The 26,500-nt window shown below is 37.7% G+C and overlaps 3 protein-coding genes across 6 annotated transcripts; 2 read left to right on the top strand and 1 right to left on the bottom strand.

Annotated features, from left to right (window-relative positions):
• The first annotated feature begins 400 nt into the window (after positions 1–400).
• Positions 401–12,492, top strand: ints4 (integrator complex subunit 4). Of its 3 annotated transcripts, XM_082182890.1 has the most exons (24): positions 401–522; positions 1,314–1,511; positions 1,706–1,823; positions 2,488–2,594; positions 2,747–2,950; positions 3,040–3,090; positions 3,696–3,784; positions 4,680–4,800; positions 4,888–4,959; positions 5,051–5,225; positions 5,332–5,537; positions 6,061–6,203; positions 6,292–6,407; positions 6,717–6,850; positions 7,478–7,638; positions 7,726–7,819; positions 8,283–8,363; positions 8,457–8,587; positions 8,670–8,729; positions 9,857–10,016; positions 10,111–10,254; positions 10,650–10,770; positions 12,123–12,348; positions 12,423–12,492. In XM_082182890.1, the coding sequence occupies exons 1-23, from the start codon at positions 469–471 to the stop codon at positions 12,308–12,310; spliced, it is 2,928 nt and encodes a 975-aa protein (XP_082039016.1). In that variant the 5' UTR covers positions 401–468; the 3' UTR covers positions 12,311–12,348; positions 12,423–12,492. The 3 variants fall into 3 exon arrangements, with proteins under 3 accessions (XP_082039016.1, XP_082039015.1, XP_082039017.1); XM_082182889.1 differs by lacking the exon at positions 12,423–12,492 and having other exon boundaries at positions 12,123–12,414; XM_082182891.1 differs by lacking the exon at positions 12,423–12,492 and having other exon boundaries at positions 406–522; positions 1,317–1,511; positions 12,123–12,414.
• aamdc (adipogenesis associated, Mth938 domain containing) lies at positions 12,449–14,580 on the bottom strand. Of its 2 annotated transcripts, none has more exons than XM_082183136.1 (4): positions 14,451–14,580; positions 13,866–14,008; positions 12,932–13,027; positions 12,449–12,841 (listed from the first exon to the last, which is right to left on the bottom strand). In XM_082183136.1, the coding sequence occupies exons 2-4, from the start codon at positions 13,995–13,997 to the stop codon at positions 12,701–12,703; spliced, it is 369 nt and encodes a 122-aa protein (XP_082039262.1). In that variant the 5' UTR covers positions 13,998–14,008; positions 14,451–14,580; the 3' UTR covers positions 12,449–12,700. The 2 variants fall into 2 exon arrangements, with proteins under 2 accessions (XP_082039262.1, XP_082039261.1); XM_082183135.1 differs by lacking the exon at positions 14,451–14,580 and adding an exon at positions 14,292–14,444.
• Positions 14,581–15,208: 628 nt separating this feature from the next.
• rsf1a (remodeling and spacing factor 1a) lies at positions 15,209–26,303 on the top strand. Its single transcript, XM_082182863.1, has 16 exons — positions 15,209–15,447; positions 16,342–16,433; positions 16,520–16,612; positions 16,828–17,033; positions 17,267–17,388; positions 17,520–19,084; positions 19,169–19,399; positions 20,237–20,341; positions 20,424–20,503; positions 20,664–20,718; positions 20,908–21,011; positions 21,947–22,014; positions 22,096–22,279; positions 23,108–23,343; positions 23,628–23,813; positions 24,522–26,303. Exons 1-16 carry the CDS (start codon positions 15,294–15,296, stop codon positions 24,965–24,967), a joined length of 3,927 nt encoding a protein of 1,308 aa, XP_082038989.1. The 5' UTR covers positions 15,209–15,293; the 3' UTR covers positions 24,968–26,303.
• Positions 26,304–26,500: the final 197 nt, after the last annotated feature.

Here is a 26,500-nt window from a genome sequence, read left to right as displayed (position 1 = left end):
TGAAAATAAATGTAATTACTTAAAATGTGTTATTTTGACTTATATTTGTCTAATATTTACTGATTTCTATGCTATCTTGTTTTATTATTCTCTGTTGTTATTATAGCCTCTTATATGTTACGTTATATATTATACTTTTTAAAAACAGACAGGCCTAGGCCTATTTAAATCTTGAATCAGTCTCTATATGAAGTTTTAATGCATAATTGAAAAAATAAATATAATGAGTATGTACATTGTTGTAATTTTACTTCATTAAAAATCTGAATATGAACTTTCTAATATGATGGCGTTAACTGTATTACGCATGAGGAATTGAATGCATTCAAAGTAAGCCATCGATCCCAGAACTGTCCTAGTGTGATTTATGAAGACCTCCGTCCACGTGGCGTCGCTGTTTCGCCGAAAGGTTCTGACGCCACTGAACAGCGCGTGCTCGAAGAAGTGCAGGAGCGGATAAACACAGCTATGGCAGCTCATCTGAAAAAACGAGTTTATGAGGAATTCTCTAAAGTTTCTCAGGTGAACACGTAAATCATATATATAGATCATACACTATCATAAAATATGTGTTGGTTACAGAATATAATGATATATGAAGATGTTAGAACAAATGCAAAGCAGATGTACTGTAGCCTTTAGCATTAGTGTGTATTCATTATTATTCTAATGCCACCGGCATTTATTCATGTTATTTGGGTGAGATTGTTTTATATGTCAGCTGGAACACTATTTATACATTTTTATATGCACATATCGTTTTCTCGTCCCACTGTAACTTCCCACTCAACATTTCCCTGTCAATTTTTATCTTAATATTTGATTTGTGTGTAATTGGTGATGCCGAAGATAATACATAGGCTAATAAATAAATAAATAACAGAATGAATGTGCAAATCCTCCATGGTTGTGTCTGAGAATACCAGGACTGAAATATCAGAACTAAAATAATAAGTTATATAATTATTTTTCTCAGTTATTATATCAGGGCTTTTTTAAACGAGTTAGGAGACGCTTGACAATAAGGTTTCAATTGTTAACATTAGTTAATGTATCAACTAACATTAACTATCTATGAGAAATACATATGTTACTGCATTTTTTAGTTAATAAAAATACAGCTGTTCATGTTACTACATACAGAGTGCATTAATTTATGTTAACAAATGCAACTTTTGATTTTTAATAATATATTAGTAAATGTTGACTAATGTAGTTAACTAATTTTATCTAATGAAACCTTATTGTGCAGTATTACCATGAATTAATACAAATGAGATTTCTTTTATCTTGTTGTTGTCGTCTCTTTGCAGCAGGTGATTTTAGAGGAGGCTCCTGCCAAGAAACTTCGACTGACCAAACCCAGTAAATCCGCCGCTCTTCACATTGACCTGTGTAAAGCCAGCAGCCCCACAGACGCTCTGCAGTACCTGCTGAGTTTTGCACGAAAACCCGTGGAGGCCGAGAGTGTGGAAGGGGTCGTGCGCATTCTGCTCGAGCATTATTACAAGGTGTCAGAAACAGATGCTTCATGAAACACACTAATACACATTCCTTGATACTGACATCAAATATTTACCTCCCTCACTTTAAAAAAGTTATGCACTTGCACATTTCAGTTTATATGTTTGGAATAAAAAGTACGATTATTTATTACTTTTAATAACTGTGTCTTTAAATGTATATGCGGTGATGTGGTCTACAGGAGTCCGATAACTCAGTCAGGCTGAAGATCGCCTCTCTGCTGGGCTTATTATCAAAGACACAGGGCTTCACTCCAGACAGCATAGTAGACGATGCTATTAACATTCTCAACAATGAAAGTAAGTATAAAATCATGAGGTTCTGTTCAAAAATTAATTTGATTCTTAATATAAATGTCTTGATTGAATTAGTTGCACTTAATTAAATATAATGTACATTGTCATATAAATAAATATAAGGATATGCTGGGCAGAGCTAGTATTGTTTATTCAAACTATTAAAAAAATTCTGTTAATTGAAATAAAGCTCAAATAAAATATACGGTAAATGTTAGTAAAAAAATCTAAATTAGAACAAAATTTGTACATGTTGCTTTGATGGTAAACTGAAATAAGTTGAAGTTGAAGCACTAAAATGATTAACTGAAAATGACAAAAGCAGATTTTTTTAGATGCTATCTAAAATTAACATGAAAACTACAGATAATTCAAAATATGAATAACATAAAATTAAAAAAGCACTGGTGCTGGGGACAGAATTTTTGAAACAGGAAAACATTTAATGAAAGTTAAAGCAGCTGTTTCTGACACATATAAAATGCATTATTAAAAATAATCAAATATATCATGTTTTATTGTGTTTAATTAGGCCAGCAGAGAAGGAAAAAAACCTTACATTTAAATCCTGAATATAATGCAATGTGGTGTGAATATACTTTTCTAGTCAGCATAGATTAGTTTGTGTGGAAATGGGATTTTTCTAATAATTTGATCTGTGTTTTAGAGTCTCATCAGGTTCTGGCGCAGCTGCTGGATACACTCCTGATCATCGGTACTCAACTCCCAGACAAAACCGCTGTCATTCAGAGACTTATAGATGTGGCCTGCAAGGTGACTGCAATAACTAAGATTTCATCCTTTCTTATAATACTGCAGTCATACTTGATCAATTATTAATACTGATTTCACTAGCTTTTATATTACTCTGAATCTGAATTATTATTATTTTTAATATTTTATGTTCATGCCATATTTTTCGTCAGCATCTCTCAAGCACTTATTTTGGGGTGAGGAATAAGTGTCTCCAGCTCTTGGGCTGCCTGGGGACGGTTGATATGCCTCTCGGTAAAGAGACTGATGCGGGACCTGGAGCACAAACGTCACCCGTACGGGATGTACAGAGTTTGATCAGCGACTATTTTCAGGACCAGGACCCTCGAGTCCGCACCGCTGCCATCAAAGCCATGGTACATGAGCTCTGTAGAACAATGTGGTGTTAAAACTGCATTTATTGACACTTTCTTTAAATGACTTGTGTTTTCCTTTCTCCCATCAGCTGCAGCTACACGAAAGAGAGATGAAAATTCAACAGATTATTTATAACCAGGTCAAGACTAACAATAATAAACTCGCACTACCATTTAAGTTTGGGGTTGGTAAGATTTTTGGTGTTTCTGAAATAAGTATCTTCTGCTCACCAAGGCTGCGTTTATTTGATCAAAAAATACAGTAAGACTTATTATCATTTAAAATAAGAATTTTCTATTAAAATGTATTCAAAAATGTAATTTATTCCTGTGATGCAAAGCTGAATTTTCAGCATCATTACTCCAGTCTTCAGTGTCACATGATTCTTCAGTAATTCTAATTCTAAAATGCTGATTTGCTGCTAAAAAAAAAGTATTATTATCATTGCTGAAAACAGTTATGCTGCTCTATATTTTTATGGAAAGCATGATAAAAAAATGCAGGATTCTTTATGAATAGAAAGTTCAAAAGAACAGCATTTAATTGAAATAGAAATATTTTGTAACATAAATCAATGTATTGCATCCTTGCTGAATAAAAGTATTCATTTCTTTAAAAAAAAAATCGTACTGACCCCAAACCTTTGAACTATAGTGTATGCTTTAAATCTTTCGTTCTACTGAGCATGAGATTACAAAAGTAATCTCCAATAACTAACTTATGAATGTCTCATTTCTCGGACAGGCCTGTAAGCTCTTGAGTGATGATTATGAGCAGGTTCGTTCAGCAGCGGTACAGATGGTTTGGGTTCTGAGCCAGCTTTATCCTGAGAGGTAGAGCGTCCATTTTTACAAGCTTTTCTGTGTTTTGGACAACGTTATATGTGTTTACTTTTCTGTTATATTGTTCATTTAAAGCTACAGTCCGTAACTTTAGGCACTCTAGCGGTTAATAAACAGAACTGCATGTGTCTTGCGGAAGAACATAGTAGCTGGAGCTTCTTCTCTCTTGAGTCACACAGGGACTGGGCCTCTCCGCAGTGGTACGACCCGAACCAGTCTAAAGTAGTCCCAATATAAACACTTATTATAGGTGTACCGTAGTGATTCAGGATAGGACAAAAACACGGTTTGGAAAATGGATTCATGATGTACTTGCTCATTATATTATTATTTTACATTTTTAGCACAAAACTTGCAGCTTTAAGCATGCACTTTTTTAAATTATATTTTTTATTTATTTATCCAAAACATATAGGGAGATGCGAACATTGCAAAATGTGTTACTTAATCACATGACATAACACATATTTTCCACTCATAACAAATGGACATATTTTTATTCCCTTAGCAGAGAGATAACCTACACATTTCCTTTAAAAACAACCCAAGCTAAACTAACAAACAAACCAGCAACCAAAAACATTATTTTCCCAACATTCGGAAGATTCTCCAAGCCACCTATTAGTATTTGTTGCTAAACAAAATCTGGTTATATAGGGTTACATACTCCTACTACATATCCAAACTCTTCATTCTAGTGCAAAAAATTTGAATCTTAAGCGTAGATGAATTTCTCCATCACAAATTATAATGTGGTATGTCCATCCAGTCTTTAACTGTAAATAATGCTGACAACAGCCATCGTTGTAATTTATCATTTCAATTCATGAAATTGAAGAATGAAGCATTTTAAGATGGATTTGAACACTGTCTTGTGCATTAACAGTATCGTTCCAATCCCCTCCTCCAATGAGGAGATCCGACTGGTGGACGACTCCTTCGGGAAGATCTGTCACATGGTCAGTGATGGCTCATGGGTAGTCAGAGTGCAAGCTGCAAAACTGCTGGTGAGTTATGAGCGTGATTGTAGCATATCCGCATAACCACATGAATAATATCACTTTTCCATCTAACTGTTGCACTCTCTCTCTCAGGGCTCAATGCACCAAGTCAGCCCTCATTTTCTGGAGCAGACTTTGGACAAGAAGCTGATGTCAGATCTCAGGGTATTTACACACAACAAATGAAGGGGGAAAAAAATGCAATAAACAGACTCTCAAGAAATATTTAAAAGATGGTGTTCTCATTGTTTCTCAGAGGAAACGCACTGCTCATGAGCGAGCAAAAGAGCTGTACGCTTCTGGAGAGTTCTCGTCTGGACGGCGATGGGCCGACGACGCTCCCAAAGAGAAAGTCGACACTACCGGTGTAAACCTCATCGACTCTGGGGCCTGTGGGGCGTTTGTTCACGGCCTGGAAGATGAGATGTACGGTATGTATTTCAAAACACAGCCATTATCTTCTTTGAGGACGTTTTTAGCACTTTAACAAGATTTGTACCAGAGTCCTGTTTATTAATTTGGTATGGTTTTTCACAGAGGTGCGTATCGCTGCGGTGGAGGCGCTCTGTTCCCTCGCCCAGTCGTCATCCAGCTTTGCTGAAAAATGTCTTGACTTCCTGGTGGACATGTTTAATGATGAAATCGAGGAGGTGCGGCTTCAGTCCATCCATGTGTTACGGCAGATCTCGATTCACATCACCCTCAGAGAAGACCAGCTGGATACTGTCCTCGCAGTGCTGGAGGTGCTTAAAAAATAAAGAAAAATAAAACTTAAATCACAATATGGCTTAGTGCCATTATCAAATTGCGTTTGTATAATTTTAATAATTAAATAAATATATGCACTGCATGTTTCAAGAGTAAAGCGCAGCGCTGTGTTTCAGTGTTGTCAGTGTTTCGGAGTGGCTCGGCTCGCAGAAAAAATTAGTTTAGGTCGCTTATAAGGTGCATTTGAGAATGCAACATGCGCCGATCATCATCCCATGTAATGAGCAGCAAATATTTTTTGTATTTTACATTGAAATATCATAATAGTAATGTTTCTTATAAATAATAATCATTTATAATTTTATATAATTATTCTATAATTAATAATTCTTATTTTATAGTCATTTTAATATAATTACACTTTTGGCCTATTTTGCAGCCCTACAAACAACAACAACACAACAAACTTGGCACTTTTTCGTTTTGATCGAAATCGAATTAGATTTACCCGCAAATGCAGCCCTAATATCATGCCAATTAACTGACCATTCATTGCAGGACTCATCACGGGACATTCGCGAGGCCCTGCATGAGTTGCTGTGTTACACCAACGTGTCCACTAAAGAGTGCATCCAGCTGGCCCTCCTGGAACTCCTGAAGAACCTCACCAAGTACCCAACCGACCGCAACTCAGTCTGGAAGTGAGTTCCAGTGACTGTTCCTGTCTGTTCCTCACTGGCATTCGGTCCCGTTCTCTGACTTATTTATTTTTCCCCCCCTTTAATCCAGATGTTTGAAGTTTCTCGGTGCTCGACACCCAACCCTAGTGCTGCCGATTGTCCCTGAGCTGCTGAGCACACATCCGTATTTCGACACTCCAGAACCAGACATGGACGACCCTGCTTGTATCCTCCACATCTAACATGACAACGTCAATGCATATTACTATTTACAGACTTTGGTTTTGTCAACAATGTCTTAAAAGTAATGAATAATACAACATATGTAATTTGAATTGAATCCTAAAACATAGAAATGAATCTGAATCTGAATATTAAGGCTTAGACGCATTTCCAGACATTTGATTTCATGTGTTTATTTGCTGTTCACACTTTTCAAACATGTCAAATAATTGAACTAAGCTGGATACATTTCTGTTGCCTGTTCGTTCAGAGATGTTTCTGTTCAAATTTTCCTAAACTGGGTTTGTTCAGACATCGCTGTTTTAGTTCTGGTCTTCAACGCAGCCCAGACCTGTCCCACCATGCCAGCGCTGTTCTCAGACCACACGTTTCGGCACTACGCCTACCTGCGTGACAGCTTGTCCCACCTGGTACCACACCTCCGAGTGAGAAACCTGCTTGCAGCCTTTTTATTTAAATATAATATACACTACTGTTCACAAATTTGGGGTCAGTAAGATAAAAAAAAAAATATATATATATAAATGTATTCTGCAAAGATGCATTAAATTGATTAAAAGGAATAGAAAACACATTAATGATGCAAAATATTTCAGTTTGAAATAAATGTTGTTCTTATGAACTTTCTATTCATCAAGGAAACCTAAAAAAAACTGAAGCAGCAAAAAACATATGAAGCAGCACAACTTTTTTCAACACTGATAATAATAATAAATGTTTCTTGAGCAGCAAATCTGCAAATTAGTAAGATTTTTGAAGCATGTGACACTGAAGACTGGAGTAATGATGCTGAAAATTCAGCTTTACCATCACAGAAATAAATTGCATTTAAAATATATTCAAATACAAAACAGTTATTTTCTGTATTTTTGATCAAATAAATGGAGCACTGGTGAGAATTAGAGACTTTTAAATTTTTTTTTTACAAAATCTTACCGACCCCAAACTTTTGTGCATGCTATTTTAGTGCTCTAATAAAACCCTATTAAAACTCTTTAAATACTGTTTTATCAATGTATGATTCATCATTAATATCTTGTTTTCTCTTTCAGTTGCCAGGCAGAAAGCAGGCTGCTAGTCTGGAGCCGTCTGGTGTGGGTTCAGGCAGTCTGGATTCGGCACATAACTTCCTTCAGGACAGTCTCATTCGGGTCAGCGCCCTTCAGAACCTGGAAACACCTGGTGCTCAGGATCTGCTGGAGTTTACCATCAGGTTCAAACCTTTAATAAACTACAGCTATATTCTTTCTATATCTCTTCATAAGGTGTTTGTAAAGATGATTTTTATTTCCACATGCAGAGATCTGCAGAGGTTGGGCGAGCTGCAGACTGAGTTGGCCGGTTCTGCAGATTTCTGTGCCACATATTTGCGCTGCCAACTACTGCTTACCAAGGTGAATACAAATATGCTGCAATAATACTTTTATTCAACAAGGCTGCATTAAATTGATCAGATGTGACAGTAAAGACATTTATAACTAAGAATTATTTTTCAAATAAATGCTGTTCTTTTGAATTTTCTGTTCATCAAAGAATCCTGAAAAAATGGATCACAGTTTCCACAAAAATATGAAGCAGCACAACTGTTTTCAACATTGTTGCTTGAGCAGCAAATCAGCATATTATAATGATTTCTGAAGGATCATGTGACACTGAAGACTGGAGTAATGATGCTGAAAATTCACAGAAATTAAAAAACTGTATTTTTTATCAAACTTTGACCAGATTATTTATTTACTTTAGTTTTGAGCGTCGATGAGCATTAAAGACTTCTTTCAAAAACATGAAAAAATCTTACTGACCCCGAACTTTTGTACTATTCAACTGTATTGTATTGTTGTTTTTTTTCAACCCCAGGCACTTCAGGAGAAGTTATGGACCATGGCTGTTCCACTCTGTCTCAAACAGAACGCCAAAGTTTCAACAGCCGCTCGACAGGTACATCCTACCCCAGTTCATTTAAACCACAGCCGTCCCACCAAACTTTTGACTACTGATGTATCATTGTTGTCATTTTGTGATGTGTGACAGATCCTGGATGAGACCTATAAGCTGGAGTTCTTGTACAGTGGTCTGGAGACGCAGCAGATTGCCACAATTCACAACGTGCGACTGCAGGCGAAAGCGTTACAGCTCATCCTTACAGCACGATCCAAACGAGGGTCAGCACTTACCAATAAACTTTCTAAAGCCAAAAAATCTCAAAGATTTGAAACTGATGATCTTTACTCTTCTAAATAACAGGGTTGATCATGTTCTTGGCATTTGTGAGAAGTTCCTGCAGGATGTGGAGTCATTTCAAAGGTAAAAACACTTCATGTTAAAGGGATAGTTCACCCAAAAATGAAAATTCTGTCATGATTTTGATCATGATCTGTCATGATCATGAACTTTCATTTTTGGGTGAACTATCCCTTTAAGGCAAGCAAACACTGGATTTTGATGTCGCACAGATTTGAGCACAGACAAACCCCCGGATCACGGTTAAATTGGTCGCCTATCCTTAAGTATGAGCAGGTTAGAGACGTGATCTGAGCCTGTCTTGAGCAATCACAGTTTCTGCGATATATTCAAACCTGTTTGATATTATTGCCATGTGATCCTGTAGTGTGTGTGCAATGCAACGACTAGATGGAACTAATCCAGCCAATCGCATTGCAGATGGTACGGAGAAATCTCGTAATCATTTGCGTGAATTTCTGGCGTGAATTTATGTGAGGTTTTTCCGCTGTTGTTCAGGACTGCCTCTTGACCAAATGTCATGTAGTTTGTGCACTTCATCAGCATTGTGTTCTGTAGTATGTGCGCTGTTATGACAAGACAACGACAGATGACAAGAAACCTTGTTGTGTAATGTGAGCAACACAGCAATTCAGATAGTCTTACAGTCCTGTGCTGTGAGCTTGCCCTTACTCAAAGATATGGTGTTATAAATGCATCAAATATCAAGTGTAGCGTCAGCTGACTCTCAGCTGATCCACGTCTACCTATAGGAATACGACGCCTATCACTGTATACATATATAAGCTCCTTCAGTATTATCAGCAGCTATCGTGTTTCTCTGGAGCTAATTACACTCCTCCATCCCAAGCTCCTCCTCTCGTCCAGTCAGGATTTGGCAATCTGATTCCCTTGAATCAGAAAAAATTCTTGAATTATGTTGTACTTTAAAAATCCTGAATGAATGATATCTGCAATACATTCATGTTGGTTCTGTTCTGTTTAAGGGGGGTTATTGCTGCTCTCCCTGCTCTTATCCATGCTAGGCTGCATGGATGCGCAGGGTGTTCTTGCCCAGAACAGAACCATACCGCCAGTCCAAACTGTATGCTAATTGTCAATCGTATTCGACGAATAGTGGTCCTGACAGAACTCAATCTATACGTTTACGTGTGAAGAATCACTGAATATTCTTGTCTTTCCATTCTCAGGCTCTTCATGGCAGAGTTGCCCCATTTCCAGGACAGTTTTGTTGAGAAACTCTTGGAGTTGATGCCCAGGCTGACGGCCTGCAAACCTCATGATCTGGTTAAAATCTTTCAGACCACACTGCGGCAAAGCAGATTCATCCATCTCAAACTACCTGAGCAGGTGCGCAGATTCAAGAAGATACAGGAAACAGCTTGTTTGTTCCTAAAAGTGTGTTGAATTATCCCTTTTTTCCCGTTTATTTTGGTTTGTTTAGATCCACAGGGCGTCAGCAACAATTATCGAGCCGACAGGAGAATCAGACAACGCTTTGAGATTCACGTCTGGTCTGGTGGTGGCGTTAGATATAGACGCTACTCTTGAACATGTACAAGACCCACAGACAACAGTCAAAGTGCAGGTTAGATGCTCCAACCTTCACATATAAGCAAAGAAAAACTAACTCTATTTTCATAATGCACATTCATGTTTTGTTTTGTTTTTTATTTATTGAAGAAAAAGGACCTCAGCTTTTCAATCATTCATAGACACATTTCACCATCTAATCAATTCTCAGTGGATGCATTTAAATCCAACCCTACGTATTCCTGTTGCTCAAACAGTAGAGCTATCAACGCCAAAGTCATGGGTTTTACCTGAATTGCAAGTCACTTTGCATAAAAGCATCTGCCCGTTGCATAAATGTCAATACTCTTCCATTGTTTCAGGCATAAAATCCGTTTTATTTAAATCAGTTTAATTCAATTTGTGTACAATTTACACACATTAATCACTTTTTTTCCCATCCTCCCACAGGTGCTGTATCCAGATGGACAGTCTCACATAATCCACCCCAAACCTGGAGATTTTAGGACCCCGGGACCTGGACGTGTGCGACTGATCACGCAGGTTTATCTCTCTCATTCTGCCTGGACAGGTTGGTATCCTTTCTGAAATGTGTGTTTTTCTGCTGATAGTAACAGGCACATGCACATCAAGACATCAGCTGTGTATTTTTGGTCGAGTATCATTATGCTGAAGCTATTCTTTGTGTTTAGTCCTTGAATAAAATAATGATGCAAACACAAAGACAAATCCTTCTCTGCTGGTAGCGAACAGCATGAACCCTTCACAGTTCCACAGATATAAATAGAACTGCATCTAGTCCAACAAGGCAGCATATTGCTCGAGTTATTTTATATCGGTGAGTGTGACCAGAATACTGAGCACCTCAGCTGAAGCTGAATGCATTTCTGCTTTAGCCATGTAGTGTCTATACTGGTGAACGGAAATGTTCCCATTTGCCCCAATAGCAAAGATAAAAATCCACAATAGAGTTTTTATGACTTTCCAAAAGAGTAAAACATTTTTTAGATCGATTGATGTCAAATTTTCAATCACTCTCTCAGACGTTGGTGTTAGAAACTTAGAAAATAGATAATTTTCTTTAGTGTGTAAAAAAGCCTCAACTGTAGTTTTCTTCTGGGAACGAGCACTTCACAATATCCTTCATTTAAATAATTCCAGCTAAAGCAATAAGCATAAAAGGGGGAAGGTTGCATTGCGTTAGTAGCGTGTTGAAACTCACGGTTATGGCAAGGGACATGACATTTCCCAAACTTGCTCGAAGCGGCTGACCAATCACAACACACTGGTCCAGCTGACCAATAAGAGTGCATTGCGCTTTTTGGAAGGAGGGGCTTTATAGAGACCGGAACTAAACAGAGCGTTACTGACAGACTGGGAAAAGAGGTTCTGCAACAGTCAATTATGTGGAAAAATTATGTTTTTTTAACATTCAACCATAAAACCTTATTCTAATAGACCACAAAATCAAAACTCTGAAAAAGGGCATAAAAGGTCCTCTTCAACCATTTTCTGTAATAGCAAGGTATCAAAACACAAAGTATAGTGTTATAAATGTACACGAAACTATAAAAAATGCAAACATGAACTTTTTATGATGTTAATAACTGGAAAATAATTCAAAAGGTCCACTGTACACAACTTATCAGTGCATGTTATTCCAAAGGGAAAAAGTGTTATGATAAGTGTTTTATGCTTACTAACAAATTGCAGAAAGACATTACAACTAAAGTGTTTTGTTATTCTACACTAACAAAAGCACCTTGGATTACCATGTAAATACTGTAGTATTTTAATCTCTGTATATATATATCATACTAGTATAATCTTTTACCATCCCAGTCTTTTTTCAAGAGTACATTCAGTGTAAAGTAGAATGTAATCTGAAGTGCATCTCATGTCTGTGTGTGTTTTTACTCTCAGAGGCCTGTCAGATTGAAGTGCGGTTGCTTCTGGCCTACAGCACCAGCAGCTGTAAACTATATGTCTCTAAACCTGCGTGGAATGAGAGTATGGACGGTCTCCCCACCAACGAGAGCTCAATTGAGGGCACAATCAACCTCAGCAAACCTGTTAAAGTCTTCATTATGCCCAAACCAGCTCGTCGCTAACCCCTGTGTGTGTGTGTGTGTGTGTGTGTGTGTGTGTGTGTGTGTGTGTGTGTGTGTGTGTGTGTGTGTGTGTGTGTGTGTGTGTGTGTGTGTGTGTGTGTGTGTGTGTGTGAAATTAACAGCCAACACAAAATCAAATGTTTTTACAATTATGTTTAATCTTAAATAAATAGTTTTTTGTGCATTTGTATCACTGGTGTGTGTGATAATGGGGTATTTTCATTTGATTTTAAAGCAAATAATATTTTCACCAAAAGTAAGGAATATATTTCCTCCAATAGCCCAGAGAGCAAATTATTAAGCATCTATTAAGAAGACAATGTTAATTTGAAGTGTAAGTCACTTTTAACACAGCATTAAATGAATTAGCTGGTTGTGTTGATGATATCATCAGCAGGTGGAGTGGAAGACCCCGCCCACTTTAGCACCCTGTCCCGCCAGAGCGTTATATTCTTTAACAGCCTGCTCGGTCTGGAACACCCTGACGTCGACACCCTGCTTCTTCACGTAATCTACGGTGGAGGGAGGCACCTGAAACGTAAAAGACAAAAAGATTAGCTTATTTAAGCATTGAAATATTCAGATCATGGACAGTGCTGATCACCAAAATCACAATCCTACCTGTAGAGCTTCACTCATCCCTCTTCCTATGACCAGCGTCTGCACCCCTTTCCTCAGGACCTCTTCCAGATCAGCTGGCTGGACACCGGGATAATGCTAGCAGGAGCATAGATGTACTTAGTTAGACACATCTCTAATAAATAACATTTAAAGCAAACTGGTTGAAATACAAGATAATATTGATATACCGGTATTGAACATTTTTGGTCACTACATAGTTCCCATATATCTATTTGTGTTATTTCATAGAATGCAATGAAATATCCTTGAATAAAATGCAAGTTGCTTTGGATAAAAGCATCTGCCAAATGCATAAATGTAATTATTATAAAAGTACAATGGATACTAAAACAGATTTTACAAAGCATACATTGCTGTTTTTATGAAAATTTCCAATTTTAAGAAGATAATGTAATTCTGTCATGACAACTCTCGGGAGATTGATATGGTCATAGAGATTGGTATGGTAATGGATATGACAATGTTAATGAATTTGGTATTGGCGGAATAGATCTGCTACACTGCTGCTGCTGCAGAGCAAGTATTACTGCGAATACCTTCACAGACATTGATGTGAGCATGTAAGACATGCTGCTGCTGCTGCTGCATATGTAACATACATGATTTAACCCCATAGCAGATCTATACAGGTGGAGCTGGGGAAGGTGGAGGGTTTCTGAAAGCACACTGCAGACTTTTACAATGCCAAGTATTTGACAGAAGACAATGCTGAGTATTTGAATGTTTGAGCAGCAAGCTCATTGGCCGCTGATGCAACCGCAACCAATCAGCTGTGCCATGTAGATACAGCTTACAGACAAGATTACTACCAATAAGTTAAAGACCTATCAGCATGCACCATTCAGAGTTTCATGCCAGAACTATGTAATAAAGATGAGGGTGATTTTACAGTGTGATCTGGTGTTCAACTTACATCTGTGCCAGTTTCACGCCAGTCCCAGGCACGGCTGCCACCTGGCCACACTTTACAGTCTTTATAGGATGCAGAGCAACCTTTGACCTTCATGTGGCCCCAGGATAAGGAAGCAATCTCTGGAGAAGACATGCTCAGCTTTCCTGTAACAGAGTGGAAGACAAATCAGATGCATGTATTAGTCTTTTTCTTGACTTTTTACATCGTATTATACTATATTACTATATTATAATACCATGTTTTCTGTACAAATACCATGCTAGTTCCAAGTGTCATGCAAAATCATTGGTAAATCAATGTTAATCTTTCAGTACCATAGTATTACCATCTTTGTACAGGATGTCACTCTAATAAACCCTGACTGCTTTTTTTAAACACTTAATTAACTTACAAAAAACAATTTACAAATGATAAACCTTAACCTACCCAGCTTATAGCACTTGTACACGAATGCATGTCATAAAACCTGCTTTCTCTGACGAGTTTTTTTATTCAGGCAACTAATCATTTTTATTATACAAACTTTATACACGTGCAACACATGCACTATAAATGTTTTTCATTTATATTATAATATAATCTTGCCTTAGTCTGCAACTCAATCTTGCTTGTGTTGTGCTTTTCTTCTTGTGACGGCAGGCCTACCACCACGTACGTTACTGGCCAGCGTCTATTCAGCGTACGCTTCAGCCCTTTACGCTGATTGGCTGCCGTTCAGTGACGTAGCAAAAGCTGGAGTCAGTCAGTCAACGGAATGGTCCACATCCTCTCAGCAGCCAGTAGGATTGGATAAATCGGATAGTATAGTTATTAATATATGAATTGGATAATATAGTAAATTATGTAATTTAAAGGAATAAATAAAATAACCGTGTTATATTATGTCAGACTGAATCAATATAATTTGTTCTTTTAAGTTTTATTACATTTAAATATTATTTATTTAATTATTCATATATATAAAAATATTTTAATAAACACAAGCACGACAGTTTATAATAGAGGAGTGTCAGCGAAACAAGTGTGACATGTTAAAGCAGCACTTATATATTAGCAGTATGAATAAATGTGATTTTCTGTTCTATTTTTTTATTTTTTATTATTTACATTGACATTTAAATACATATTAATTTATTTAACTATTCATTCCGGTCATGAATAAACACAAACACGACACTCTTTCTATTATCATAGTGTACGTGGAAAAAAAGTGTGGCGTCATCTTCATCACAATAACAATAACATTTTATATATGTTATTATTGTGATGAATATGATGACGACGATGATTGTGGCATTGTGGTGGTCCACAGACACACACACACACAAACACTAGATGCCCCTCTGGATGATGCTCTGGGTGGGTGTCGCGGTGTATTGTGGGCAGTTTTGGGTCTAAGCAGAGCATAGCTCGTCATCTCCAGGAAAGATGGCTGCTCCGGGCACCACAGCAGCTCTTCCTCCAGCGCTCAGTCCCGGGTTTGCGGTGGTCTGCTCTTTTTTGGAGCGCTACGGGCCTGTTCTGGATCTGCCCGAGCTGACGTTCCCTCAGCTGGAGCGATACTTACAAGATACATCAGCGGGTGAGCTGAGGGAGAGGCTGGGTTTGTGTTTATTTGGACAGGCTCCGCATCTTTGCCCATCAGGGGTTTGATCACTTAAAGTTTGGCTTGTTGTACCTTCGTAGTCTTTGTTTGGATGAGAATCGTGTCCCCGATGCTTCAGATGGACTGTGGCGAAGTGTTTTTAAAGCAGTCATGTGTGGTTTTTCCACCCTTTCCCAGTGGAAAAAATCACATTTAAAGATTAATCTCAGTGTATGATTGCCGTCAGAGTGACTATACGCACTGCTAAGGGTGTTATCATGCTGTTGGTGACCATTAAATACAGAGACACTTCAGTTTAGTACGATAAATTGGTCTGAAATACATTTACGTTCAGATTATAAACAACGATGTTACTGTACCCGCACACTGCACATGCGCAGGCCGCTGTCAAACTTCCTATGCTAACTGTAATAATAGAATCGCTGCACAGATTTGTTTACGTTCAGTCCACTTTAAATACTGTATTAATTGTGTACTGCTAGGTTTCTTATAACAGTAGCTGAATGTGAGCTCCACAACACTAATGTTGTCATTTTGGAGAATTGCGTTTGTAAACGTCACTGCATAATTATGTTTTCGCTCTGACATTGCTGCTATCTGATTGGATAAATCGATGATATAGTAATGAGAGATGTTTATAATGCATTTATTTGAAAGAATAAACAAAAGGTATACACAGTAATGAGCAAAATGAAAGAAAAGTGCAAGGGACAGGAAAACAGTTGCTATTATTATATAATATAATATTTTTTGAAAGTTAGCACAAGCATGGTTTTAATTTCTCAAAAAAAAGAAAATAAAAAGAGGTTTTATGGTAATGCGAAGTTTTAAATCTGCTTAAAAATAATCATAATTTTTTGTACAATTTAGTTCCTCGGCCATTGATTGAGCTCCATGTCAAACTACTGCGGAAGATCGGCAAAACAGTCACACCAGACAGATGGGAGAAGTATCTTGTAAAGGTAAGTGTTTTAGATTTAATCATATGCCGTGAAAATGGAAATATCCATGCAAATCTGTCTGTTTGTTTAAATCATTTTTGATGCAGGTGTGCCAGGAATTTAACAGCACCTGGGCATGGGAAATGGAGAGAAAAAGCTACCTAGAAATGACAGTTGAGTGTAAGACAGGCATTTTAAAGGTCAGTATTTCCCAGGGGACTTATTTTCTATACATCAATAATATTTTGACTTGTTTTGATGGAGATATCACTTTATGAAGTTGTATTGCTTCTTATGTAACGTGTCAAGAACATGTCCGGGTCATATTTTACCCCAAAATAAAGTGTGTAAAGTGTGCCCTGAATATGTTTGTTTTTTTAATGAGATTCACCTTTATTTTTTATTTCATTAACAGTACTTGTGTGAGTGCCAGTTTGATGACAATCTCAAGTTTAAGACATTAATCAACGAGGAAGACCCAGACAAGATGCGTCTACAACCCATCGGTAGAGACCAGGAAGGTCTTCTGTACTGGTTCCAGTTAGATCAAGAACAGAATATACGTGTTTATTCTGAAGAACAGGATGATTTAGATGGATCCTCCTGGAAATGCATTGCGAAGTAAGTAATTTGTGGGGAAAATACCAGAATGGTTTGTCAAAATGAAGATACATTTCACTTCAAGTTATGAGAACATAAACTCTTAAGTTAAAGAACACTAACAGCACATTCAAGCTCTACATTTGAGCATTATGTGTTTCCTCAGAATTTTTTTAATAGTATTTTTTAAGTATAATAGTTAAACCTCCTTTGAAGTTTATCAAGGAATAAGAAATGCATTTTACTTTAAACAGGAATAGGAATGATCTTGCAGACACACTAGAACAGCTTAAAGCCAAGATTGAACCACCCGTGACTGACCAAGAGACTCAAGGCTGTCCCACCAGCCCAAATATGGAGACTGAAGGTGTTAAAGGTAAAACTCATTTGAAAATCATTCCCATTTAGGGCTGTAAGCACCACAGACATTGAGAGGAACATGTCTCCTACAATATCCAGACTAGTTGTCAACTACTTTGGGGTTTACTGTATTGTTTTGTATTCAAGGTGAGGCTGAGGACTTGAGAAACCATGTATCGGGACAAGGGGACTCTACCAATACCACCTTCAATTCCAATGAAATTGGGTTAATACCTAAAGACATTAAAAAAGAAACACCAATGGATCCTGTTAAACCAGAGCAAGAGGAGAAAGTTGCTGAAATTTCCAAGCCTAAATTGGTCATCGACAACAGGGTTAGTACGATCAAAACTCTTGTCAAAGAAGAACCAAAAGATTGTCCCAAACCATGGAATGCCATTTCTGTCGTCATGCCTCCTGCTTCCATCAAACACGAACCGGCAAAAAGATCCGAGATGCAGAAAGAGATTATGTTTGGGAATGTGGCTAGAACTGTAAAGAGCGACCAACAGGCTAAAATACCGCTGAAGAAGAGGGAGTTGAAAAGGAGTGGAGGATATGATGTCAGCAATCACTACAGCAACGTCAATCACAGCAACAACAACCTTAACAGCAATGGCAGCATCAGCACAGGAGGTATCATCGTTCGCAATCCTGCCGTCTTGCCACTGAAGGAGCAGCAAATCAAAAGAGAATACCCAACTGATGAGGAAAAAGGACCAACGGCCATCATCCCTGTCCCACAAAAGCTAATTGGGAAGCATTCACCTGTTGATCTTTACCAAACGGTATCACAAGAACAATACGTAGGTGTTGGAGTTATCAAAGGTCCCATTGAGAGAAAGAGGCCTTTGAATGAAAACGATAATTCTTCAAATGGTCATCATGGTAATATGAATGTCTTGAAGACTGAAGTTGGAGGCACAGATAGCGTAAGACAGTCTGTACTTGTTGGGAAATCCATGGTTAAAGCAGACAATGGTCCTCATTCATGCAGTATCCTTGAGGATCTGGTGTCAAAAGATGCTTGCAATAAGAGCCCAGATGTGGAAGCAAAAGTATCAAACCTTGTTGAGGAGTCACCAATGATTGAAGAGATACAAAAGACTTCAGTTGAGGAAAAGGTTGACAAAATTGACAATGAAGAAGATGAAGAAGAACTCAAAAACAGCAAGACGGCAGCTTTGTCAGCCAGAGAAAATACTGATGTTGTGGTTGAGGATGACAGCAAAGACAAACGTCTGAAAAGCCCAAGAAAGCGAAGGTCACAAAAGGCCAAATCCAAGCTCCAAGCAAAAGAAGACAACCAAAACACTGAGCTCTTATCCAGCATTGGTGAGGTTTTGGTGAAGGATGCGGGAGACAGTGAAAAAATTGGACACAACGATAACGAAGAGGTATCGTCGGAGCTTCAGAAGGAAGGGATTCGCCTGAAAATCAAGATCCCGCTTCATAGGCGAACGCCTGAACTCCAGCACAAGGACATCGAAGAGTCGGAAACCAGCAATCGGAGATCCCTACGGAGATCTGCCAGAATCTGCAAGCCCAGCCCCAAAGTGGCAGATTGTCGAGATAAGAAGCAAGATGGGAAACTGAAGGCCTCCTCAGAAGCACAGGATGAAGAGGAACGCATAGTAGACGAAGAGGTGAATGTCGATCCCAAGGAGATGCACAAAAAAGTGGACATGGAAGGACAGCCTAAGTCTTTGAAGGTAGCCCAAAAGCTTTTTATATCCAGTCCAACAAATTGCACAGAAAGCTTTTATTTATGCAAATGTTGTTTTTTACTCTTTTAGGCCAAACGGCGACACAGGCGTACTCGTTGGTCGAAAATTCGTACGAAAAATAGCAAATTCAAAGGAGCTCCGGATCGGGAGGAGGAAGTGGCCGATGACAAAGACACAAACAATGAAGACACCAAATCAGAGAGAAAAGACCACAAGAGTGAGACTGAATCAGACCAATCCAACGAGATTCAACCTGAAGATGCTTGTAAACACTGTGGGCTCGCTAACCACCCAGAACTAGTGAGTTCTCTTTTATCAATTCAGACTACTACTTTAGAATTGAAAATAGATTACACTTTAATGTCCCAATAAGGAAATTTGACTCAATGTACTGTGTACAACCACAGTATCAAATGACAGCAACATGAGTGGTGCTTGCTTATGTAAAACTCGGTACTAGAGCGGTTCTATGTGGTTACTTGTTAGTTTGGTTACTTACTAATCCAAATTTAAAGAGATTGGGTGCTTCTCTTCAGTGCAAGTCACCTAGTTTTGTTATTGTTATGGTTTGTAAAAGCACATCAGAATTACTAAAACTTGAACAAGAATGAAAATGGAAACTGAATATTAAAAAATAAAAGCTAATTCAAAATAATATGTAAATATTGCTAAAATAACATCTGATTTTCACCTGTTTTATTGTCTGTATGGTGAAAAACTTGCCAAATTGCTTAAGCAAAAAAAACAATAGACACAATACAGAATGTGCTTTGGGTAAAATGTTTTGTTCAACTCCAACACATACAGTACGTATAGGGATTTATTCAGACAACATTTCTGAACAAAAACAGTGTAAACAATATAAAGTGTAATTGATGCACAAATGGGTTTCTAAAATGATTTAAGATAGACGATGAGATTGTCTGTCAAATGGCAAAAGATTAGAAGAAACAAAGGTTCTGTTCCCCATGTACTTATTATAGGGAATGCAATAACTGGGTAATATAACCCTGAACCCTTAACCTAACCTTAACCCATGTATTACATTACCTAGTACTTTCTTAGGCACTATTTATTTATTTACTATTCTAATTGAACATAATTTCACGTTTTCTCTCTTGTGTATTTTTGTCCCAGATCCTTCTTTGTGACATGTGTGACAGTGGATATCACACGGCCTGTCTGAGACCTCCTCTAATGATCATTCCTGATGGAGAATGGTTCTGCCCTCCCTGTCAGCATGTAAGGTTTTAAATCCCTGTGTAAATGCCTCGTGTGTGTATGTGAGCTATATTAATCAAGTATATATTCTTGTCATTTACAGAAGCTTCTCTGTCAGAGACTGGAAGAACAGCTTCTGAATCTGGACACTGCATTGAAGAAGAAAGAGAGAGCTGAACGAAGGTATAAATCCACACACAAACACACACACACACACACACGCACACGCACACACCTCATAAACGGTCTCACCAGCTTATCATCATTCCCATGAATCACCATGGATGATGAATAGCCTCATGTGAGTCTGATTCTGAGATTTTTCTTGTTTTCTCTCTTTCAGACGTGAGCGATTAGTGTATGTGGGCATCAGCGTGGAGAACATTATTCCCAATCCAGTAAGTATGCAACCATTATTATATTATATTAATTATATTATATAATATTATATTATATTGCCATACTGTATTGTACCATATGCCATATTATAGTAAATTATGCTAAAGTATGTCCCATAATAAGATGGGATTTAAATGGCCTTAATTACCTTTATTTGGTTTTAAATGTGCACTTCTTCATCATGGCAGGACGGTGATGAAGAAGATGCCATGACAGAGAAGAAAAAGGATGCCAAGAAAAGTAAGAATCTGGGGAGGCGATCGACTAGGATGAAGAAATCCATCAGTTATAGGTAATCAATATTTCTGGTAGCACTTTACAATAAGGTTCCATTTGTTAACATTAGTGAACTGCATTAGTTAACAAACTTAGTTGCATTTTTTAATCTTAGTTGAAGGGGACCTATTATGTCCTATGTTGTTTTGATTTTGTTTTCAGGGTCTACTAGAATAGGTTTTCATGCTTGAATGTTCAAAAAGTACATTGTTACACCTTTCTCCCAGTCTGTCAGTAACGCTCTTTCTAGTTCCTGTCTTTATGAAGCCCCTCCTTCTGAAAAGCACAATATGCTCTGATTGGTCAGCTTGATCAGTGTGTTGTGATTTGTCAACCGCTTCGAGTGTTTTTTAGAAATGTCACAGCCCTTACCATAACCATTTCAACACACTACTAGCACAACTCAACCAGGCCTCGTCCCTTTATTTTGCGTATGCGTTGGGTGGGAATTATTTAAATGAGGAATATTGTGATGTTCATTCCAGGAAGAAACCTCAAGACTACAATCAAGTTGTTTCAGGGAGTTCAGAAACAGTGATTACTGATATAGAGAATATATACTTTGTTCTTTTTTAACGTTGCTGACCTTTTTCAAGCTGAAACCGCAACATTTCACACTAAAGAAAGTTGAACATGTATAAAAGCATAATAGGACACCTTTAATGTTAATTTTAAGATTTACTAATACATTATTAAAATCAAAAGTTGTACCTGTTAATATGTAATGGACCTGAGCTAACATGAACAATGAATAGTTGTTTTTTTATTAACTAACTTTAACAAAGATTAAGAAATCTGTAACAAATGTATTGCCTATTGTTAATTAATGTTAATAAATGCATTAACTAATGGGACCTTATTGTAAAGTTTTACCATATTTCTTGTAGAAATAGACTCTTAGAGAAGATATAAGTCTGACTAATTCTTGATTTTCTTACTACTAACCACCAGATTCGATGATTTTGATGAAGCCATTGATGAAGCAATAGAGGAAGACCTTCAAGATTCAGAAGGAGGAGGTTGGTCATATGAGATATTGTTTCATGCTTTATAATATGTGTGTCTTTGCATATTAAATTCACTGCTTGTGTGTTCTGCAGGTGCTGGTCACGGTAAACCTGTAGTGACTGTCACGAGTCAGCAGCGGAACACGGTGAGCCGAGAGAGTCGGCGGCTTGTGAAACCTCTCGCGCCGCGAAAGAAGCGCCGGCGACTCAATGACCTGGACAGTGACAGTACGGTGGACGAGGAGGAGAGCGAGGACGAATTTCAGCTTAGTGATAGGTGTGTGTTTAAAATATATGAATATTTAGAATACTATGGGTTCAAATTTGGGATTTTGGGGTTCAAATCAGGTGGATTTTATACCGGTGCTTCAAAATATAATGGATCTAGTTCCGAGCTATGGGTGAATCTCAAAAAAGCTGTCAAGAACTTGTCCTGGTCATATTTTACCACACAATCAAAAGAAAAAGACATTATATTTTCCTATTTTTAGGACCATTATAGGTTTTTTTCATGATAATTAAGCACATTTTCCCCCAAAATTTGAATTAGTTTAATGCAAAGTTGTTAGTTATTTATACATCATGGTAGTGTTCACTGCTTAATTTAAATCAACGTCACTTTTGTCACTGTCACTCATAACAGTATTTTGTGCTATAAACTAAAATGACTCTATTACATCTATTGAGGATCACCGTGAGAAATAATGAGAATTACAACAACAACAAAAAAGCCATGAAAGAATTTGGGGGGAAATAGGCTTGATACTTCTGAAAATAATATAAAAAAAAATTAAATCGCATTTGTCCTAAAAATTGGTAGAAATTGGGGTTACATGTTAAGGTAGTTAGATGGTTACTTAAACATTTCATATTCATATTCAGAAGTTTCATATTCATTATAATATGCTGATTTGCTGCTTAAGAAACATTTCTCATCAATATCAATGTTGAGAACATTGTACTGCCTATTTTTGTGGAAATAGTGATGCGTTTGTATTTTCAGAAATTCAATAGATCGGCATTTATATAAATGTTCATGCTAAATAGATTTCCACATAAAATTGGGTCAGAAGCAGCATTAATATGTATGCTTTTGTAATGCTAGCCTGGAGGAGGAGGAATTCGTGGTTTCGGGAGAGGGTGCGTCTGATGGTGATGCGGGGAGTGAATGGGGCAGTGGTGACAGTGGCGCTGAGAATCAACCAGCCTCCAGGAGAACAGGAAGAACCACACTCACCCAGAGAAGCAGGAGGAGCAAACGCAGACCTCCCGCTCGACGAAGAGGCTCCTCAGAGGAGGACCTGTTAGACTCTGAGGAAGAGGAGGAGGAAGAGGAAATGGGTCTGTATGAGTTTTCATATCCAGTCTACTTAAAAGAATAACATATTTACTCCATTTCAAAGCTGTTTCTACTGTATCTTCTAAGACAGAATCCTTAAGTAACTTTAAATTAAACCACAGTTTGAAATGGTCTTCGCAGCCAGCAACTTTTATATGACCGCATAATTTTGCTGCTTCTGTTTTTGGAGGTGGGCTGTCTAGGTAAGCAGTTCACTAGGTTTTGGTAGAGCCCTGTCAAATGATGTCTTTTACTTACAGTTTTTCCTTATGTGTTCGTTTGTCAGAAACAGAAGGCTCTAATGAGTTCAGCGACAGCGACGTGGACGTCAACAGAAGGCGTCCGCGACGGAGACAGAACTCTCAGGTCAACTACTACGAGACGTCAGAGTCTGAGGGATCACGGAAGGTGTCCGATCAGAAACACCCCACTCTTCCTCACCGTCGACGACTGTCCAGCTCCAACAGTGAAGGTGAGAACCACCACACTCCTATTATTATGTTAATATATGTTAATGTCATCTCTTTCATATTTCTCACTTAGGGGTCACACTTGTGATCCTTGGCAGTCAAAACAGGCCCAAGACAATAAGCTTAACATTTTTTAATGATATGAATGTACTATATTTTGTTTCAATAATATTTATTCTTGTATATTTAGTATTTTGAGGGGATTTCATTGTACTAGACAATATTCACCTGTAAATGATGCACCATTTATTTCTAAATAAAATAAAATATATATGGCTGTATATTTCCTAGTTGTTAAAATTTTTTGTGTATACCGGTATATGTATTTCCGATTCATTGCGATTGCTGGTCATTTTTTACCTTGAAGATCAAAAGTGTGTTTTTTTAGACAATTTCATTTTTCTTTGTGTGTGTAATTTTTTTTTTTTTTTTTTTTTTTTAGATTCAAAACATAAAAATTTTCGTTCTAAAATAACCGAAGGCCTTTTTTTTCTTCTTTTTTTTTTTTTTGTATAAGTACTGGTGCTTTAACCCATAGTCGTTTATTTATTTTCAGCATAATTTTTTTTGCATCTCTAAGGACCCTCCGTTTTGCGATTTACATCTTTACATCATCGCACCATTTTGTCACATCATCACACTAAATAATTATTGTTAGCTATACTGTTAATTTGCAACTAAATTGTTTGCGTCTCATCCTATATTTCTAGAGTCCACGCTTTCTAAAGACTTTGAGCCAAAGGATTCACTCAAGAGACCAGAAAGAGGACGGAAGTGCGAGTCGACTAGGGAAGACTCCAAACCCAGGCACAAACTATTAAAACGGACTCAGCAGAAAAGCTCCAGTGAAGACGAAGAGGAGGACAGAGGAGAGACAGAGGACTCTGAGGATGATGAACAGCCCCTCCGCAAAAGGTCGAACCGCATAGAAACGGACGAAGACGAGGAGGAGGAGGAAGAGGAAAACACACGTGGAAATGTCAGGTGGAGGCACACGGCCAGAAACACTGCGGGCCCCCGAGGTCCCGGCCGGCACAACGGCTTGGTCCCGCTGAGGACCGCAGCTCAGGATGACGATGACGAGGAGGACGAGGAAGAGTTCACTGGTGTCACGGACCTTGTTAACTTTGTTTTCGACAGTGAACAGTTGTCATGATGTGCTCTGTAGGTAAAATGCATTTATTTTCTCATAGCCTTTCGACTGAGAGTCACCTGTCACGGGAATGTCCCTCATCAGCCACCGTAGTTTTTGGGTGTAGTGGACCAAAAATGAAGCTTCCAGAGGAATGCCGTATTTGTCCATTTCAGATGTTTGAATCCACTCCGTACATCCGCATGTATCATCCTTCCCAGATTAGAACAGGGTCTCCTTAATACTACAGTAACCATTCCTCAGAGTAAAGCACTTTGTCATTAACGGCCAGTACAGTTTTGTTTGTATAAAGCGGCTTCTGTCGTCCTCCAGAGACACTGGATTGAAGCTTACGTGTTCTGTTAGTTTTAGACTGGAGTTTTAGAGGTTTACATTCTCTGTATTAATGTTTTATTCTTTGTTGTACATGAAAACGTTGTACATTAACCTTTGATGCCGAACTTTGCCTAAATGCTTTCATCCAATTAAAGGCTTAAAGGGATAGCTTACCCAAAAAAGATAATCCTGACATCATATGCTCGCCCTCTTGTCATTGCAAAACCACATGACTTTCTGTGGAGCACAAGAGGAAATTTTCACTTTTGCTGTATGGAAACGAGTAGCGTTGAACCTCTGGGTGAGAATGATGGCAGGATTTTCAATTTTGGGTGGAATTAAACTAGTTAGTAGACCAGCAAAAAAGGACGAAACACATTGGATGATGATCGTAATATTAAAGATCTGTCATTTCGATTCAATCTTTTTAATTTAAAAAGACTAATATACTCTCTTTACTAAAATAACATTGTATGTAATGTTAAAAACAATATTATTTAATTATTTTTAAAATGATGAAATTTCTGCACTTTGAAAGCTGTTGCTGAAATTTTAGGACGTTTACGGAGACATTAAGTCACTTTTAAGTCCCTGTCTGAGCTTCATGTGTCAACTGAATGCACTTGTCGATCAAGCACCTTTGGTGCCGTTTGGAACCGCATTGTTCAACACAGCAGTCTGGATCGCTCTGTCCATAGAGTTGTTTTTAAAGGTTTCTTTGACTCCAAGCGGGTGTCTTTTATGCTGGATTGTTTGAATTAGAACACTATGGAAGTCATTCCAACACAAATCCACCCCAGTACAGAATAAGTACAAAAACAACAACAACAACAAAAACCACAAGCACTAGAATACTTATGGTAAGAATTAAAGAATGTGTTTTTGAGCCTTGTACTACTGGAATTCGTTTTCCTTCTCAGTTTATTTTACTCTTACTTTACAGATGTACGTCTCCATATTTCCAAAAAAAAAAAAAAAAAATTATTCACAAAACAAAAATAAACTTAATGTTGCTGTTAATGTCCCTGGCTTGAAATTTGTGTTTTTTAAGTACCTTCAATGGATTCAAGACACAAGAAGCATTTACTTTTATGGCTAGTTGACCTATAACATGAACATTTCATTTTCAACATTAACATTTTAGGTTTAAATGCATGTACTGTATAAGGGAAAGTATACTAATGTAGTCATGTGGTTGATATTGAGAGTAGAAATACCATG

The sequence above is a fragment of the Leuciscus leuciscus genome, assembly GCF_965113295.1.
Source record: "Leuciscus leuciscus genome assembly, chromosome: 10".
NCBI classification, from domain to species: domain Eukaryota; kingdom Metazoa; phylum Chordata; class Actinopteri; order Cypriniformes; family Leuciscidae; genus Leuciscus; species Leuciscus leuciscus.
This window is presented reverse-complemented; position numbering and strand designations above follow the sequence as displayed.

Excerpts from the sequence above, each read along its gene's own strand:
- ints4 (XM_082182890.1), top strand. The coding sequence starts at position 469 with ATGGCAGCTCATCTGAAAAAACGAGTTTATGAGGAATTCTCTAAAGTT. Across the intron at positions 7,639-7,725 it reads CTGCTGGAGTTTACCATCAG|AGATCTGCAGAGGTTGGGCG; the intron begins GTTCAAACCTTT and ends TTCCACATGCAG. Across the intron at positions 8,730-9,856 it reads GATGTGGAGTCATTTCAAAG|GCTCTTCATGGCAGAGTTGC; the intron begins GTAAAAACACTT and ends TTCCATTCTCAG.
- aamdc (XM_082183136.1), bottom strand. The coding sequence starts at position 13,997 with ATGTCTTCTCCAGAGATTGCTTCCTTATCCTGGGGCCACATGAAGGTC. Across the intron at positions 13,028-13,865 it reads GGCGTGAAACTGGCACAGAT|CATTATCCCGGTGTCCAGCC; the intron begins GTAAGTTGAACA and ends TGCTCCTGCTAG. Across the intron at positions 12,842-12,931 it reads GGATGAGTGAAGCTCTACAG|GTGCCTCCCTCCACCGTAGA; the intron begins GTAGGATTGTGA and ends TTTACGTTTCAG.
- rsf1a (XM_082182863.1), top strand. The coding sequence starts at position 15,294 with ATGGCTGCTCCGGGCACCACAGCAGCTCTTCCTCCAGCGCTCAGTCCC. Across the intron at positions 16,613-16,827 it reads GTAAGACAGGCATTTTAAAG|TACTTGTGTGAGTGCCAGTT; the intron begins GTCAGTATTTCC and ends TTTCATTAACAG. Across the intron at positions 21,012-21,946 it reads AAGAAATCCATCAGTTATAG|ATTCGATGATTTTGATGAAG; the intron begins GTAATCAATATT and ends ACTAACCACCAG.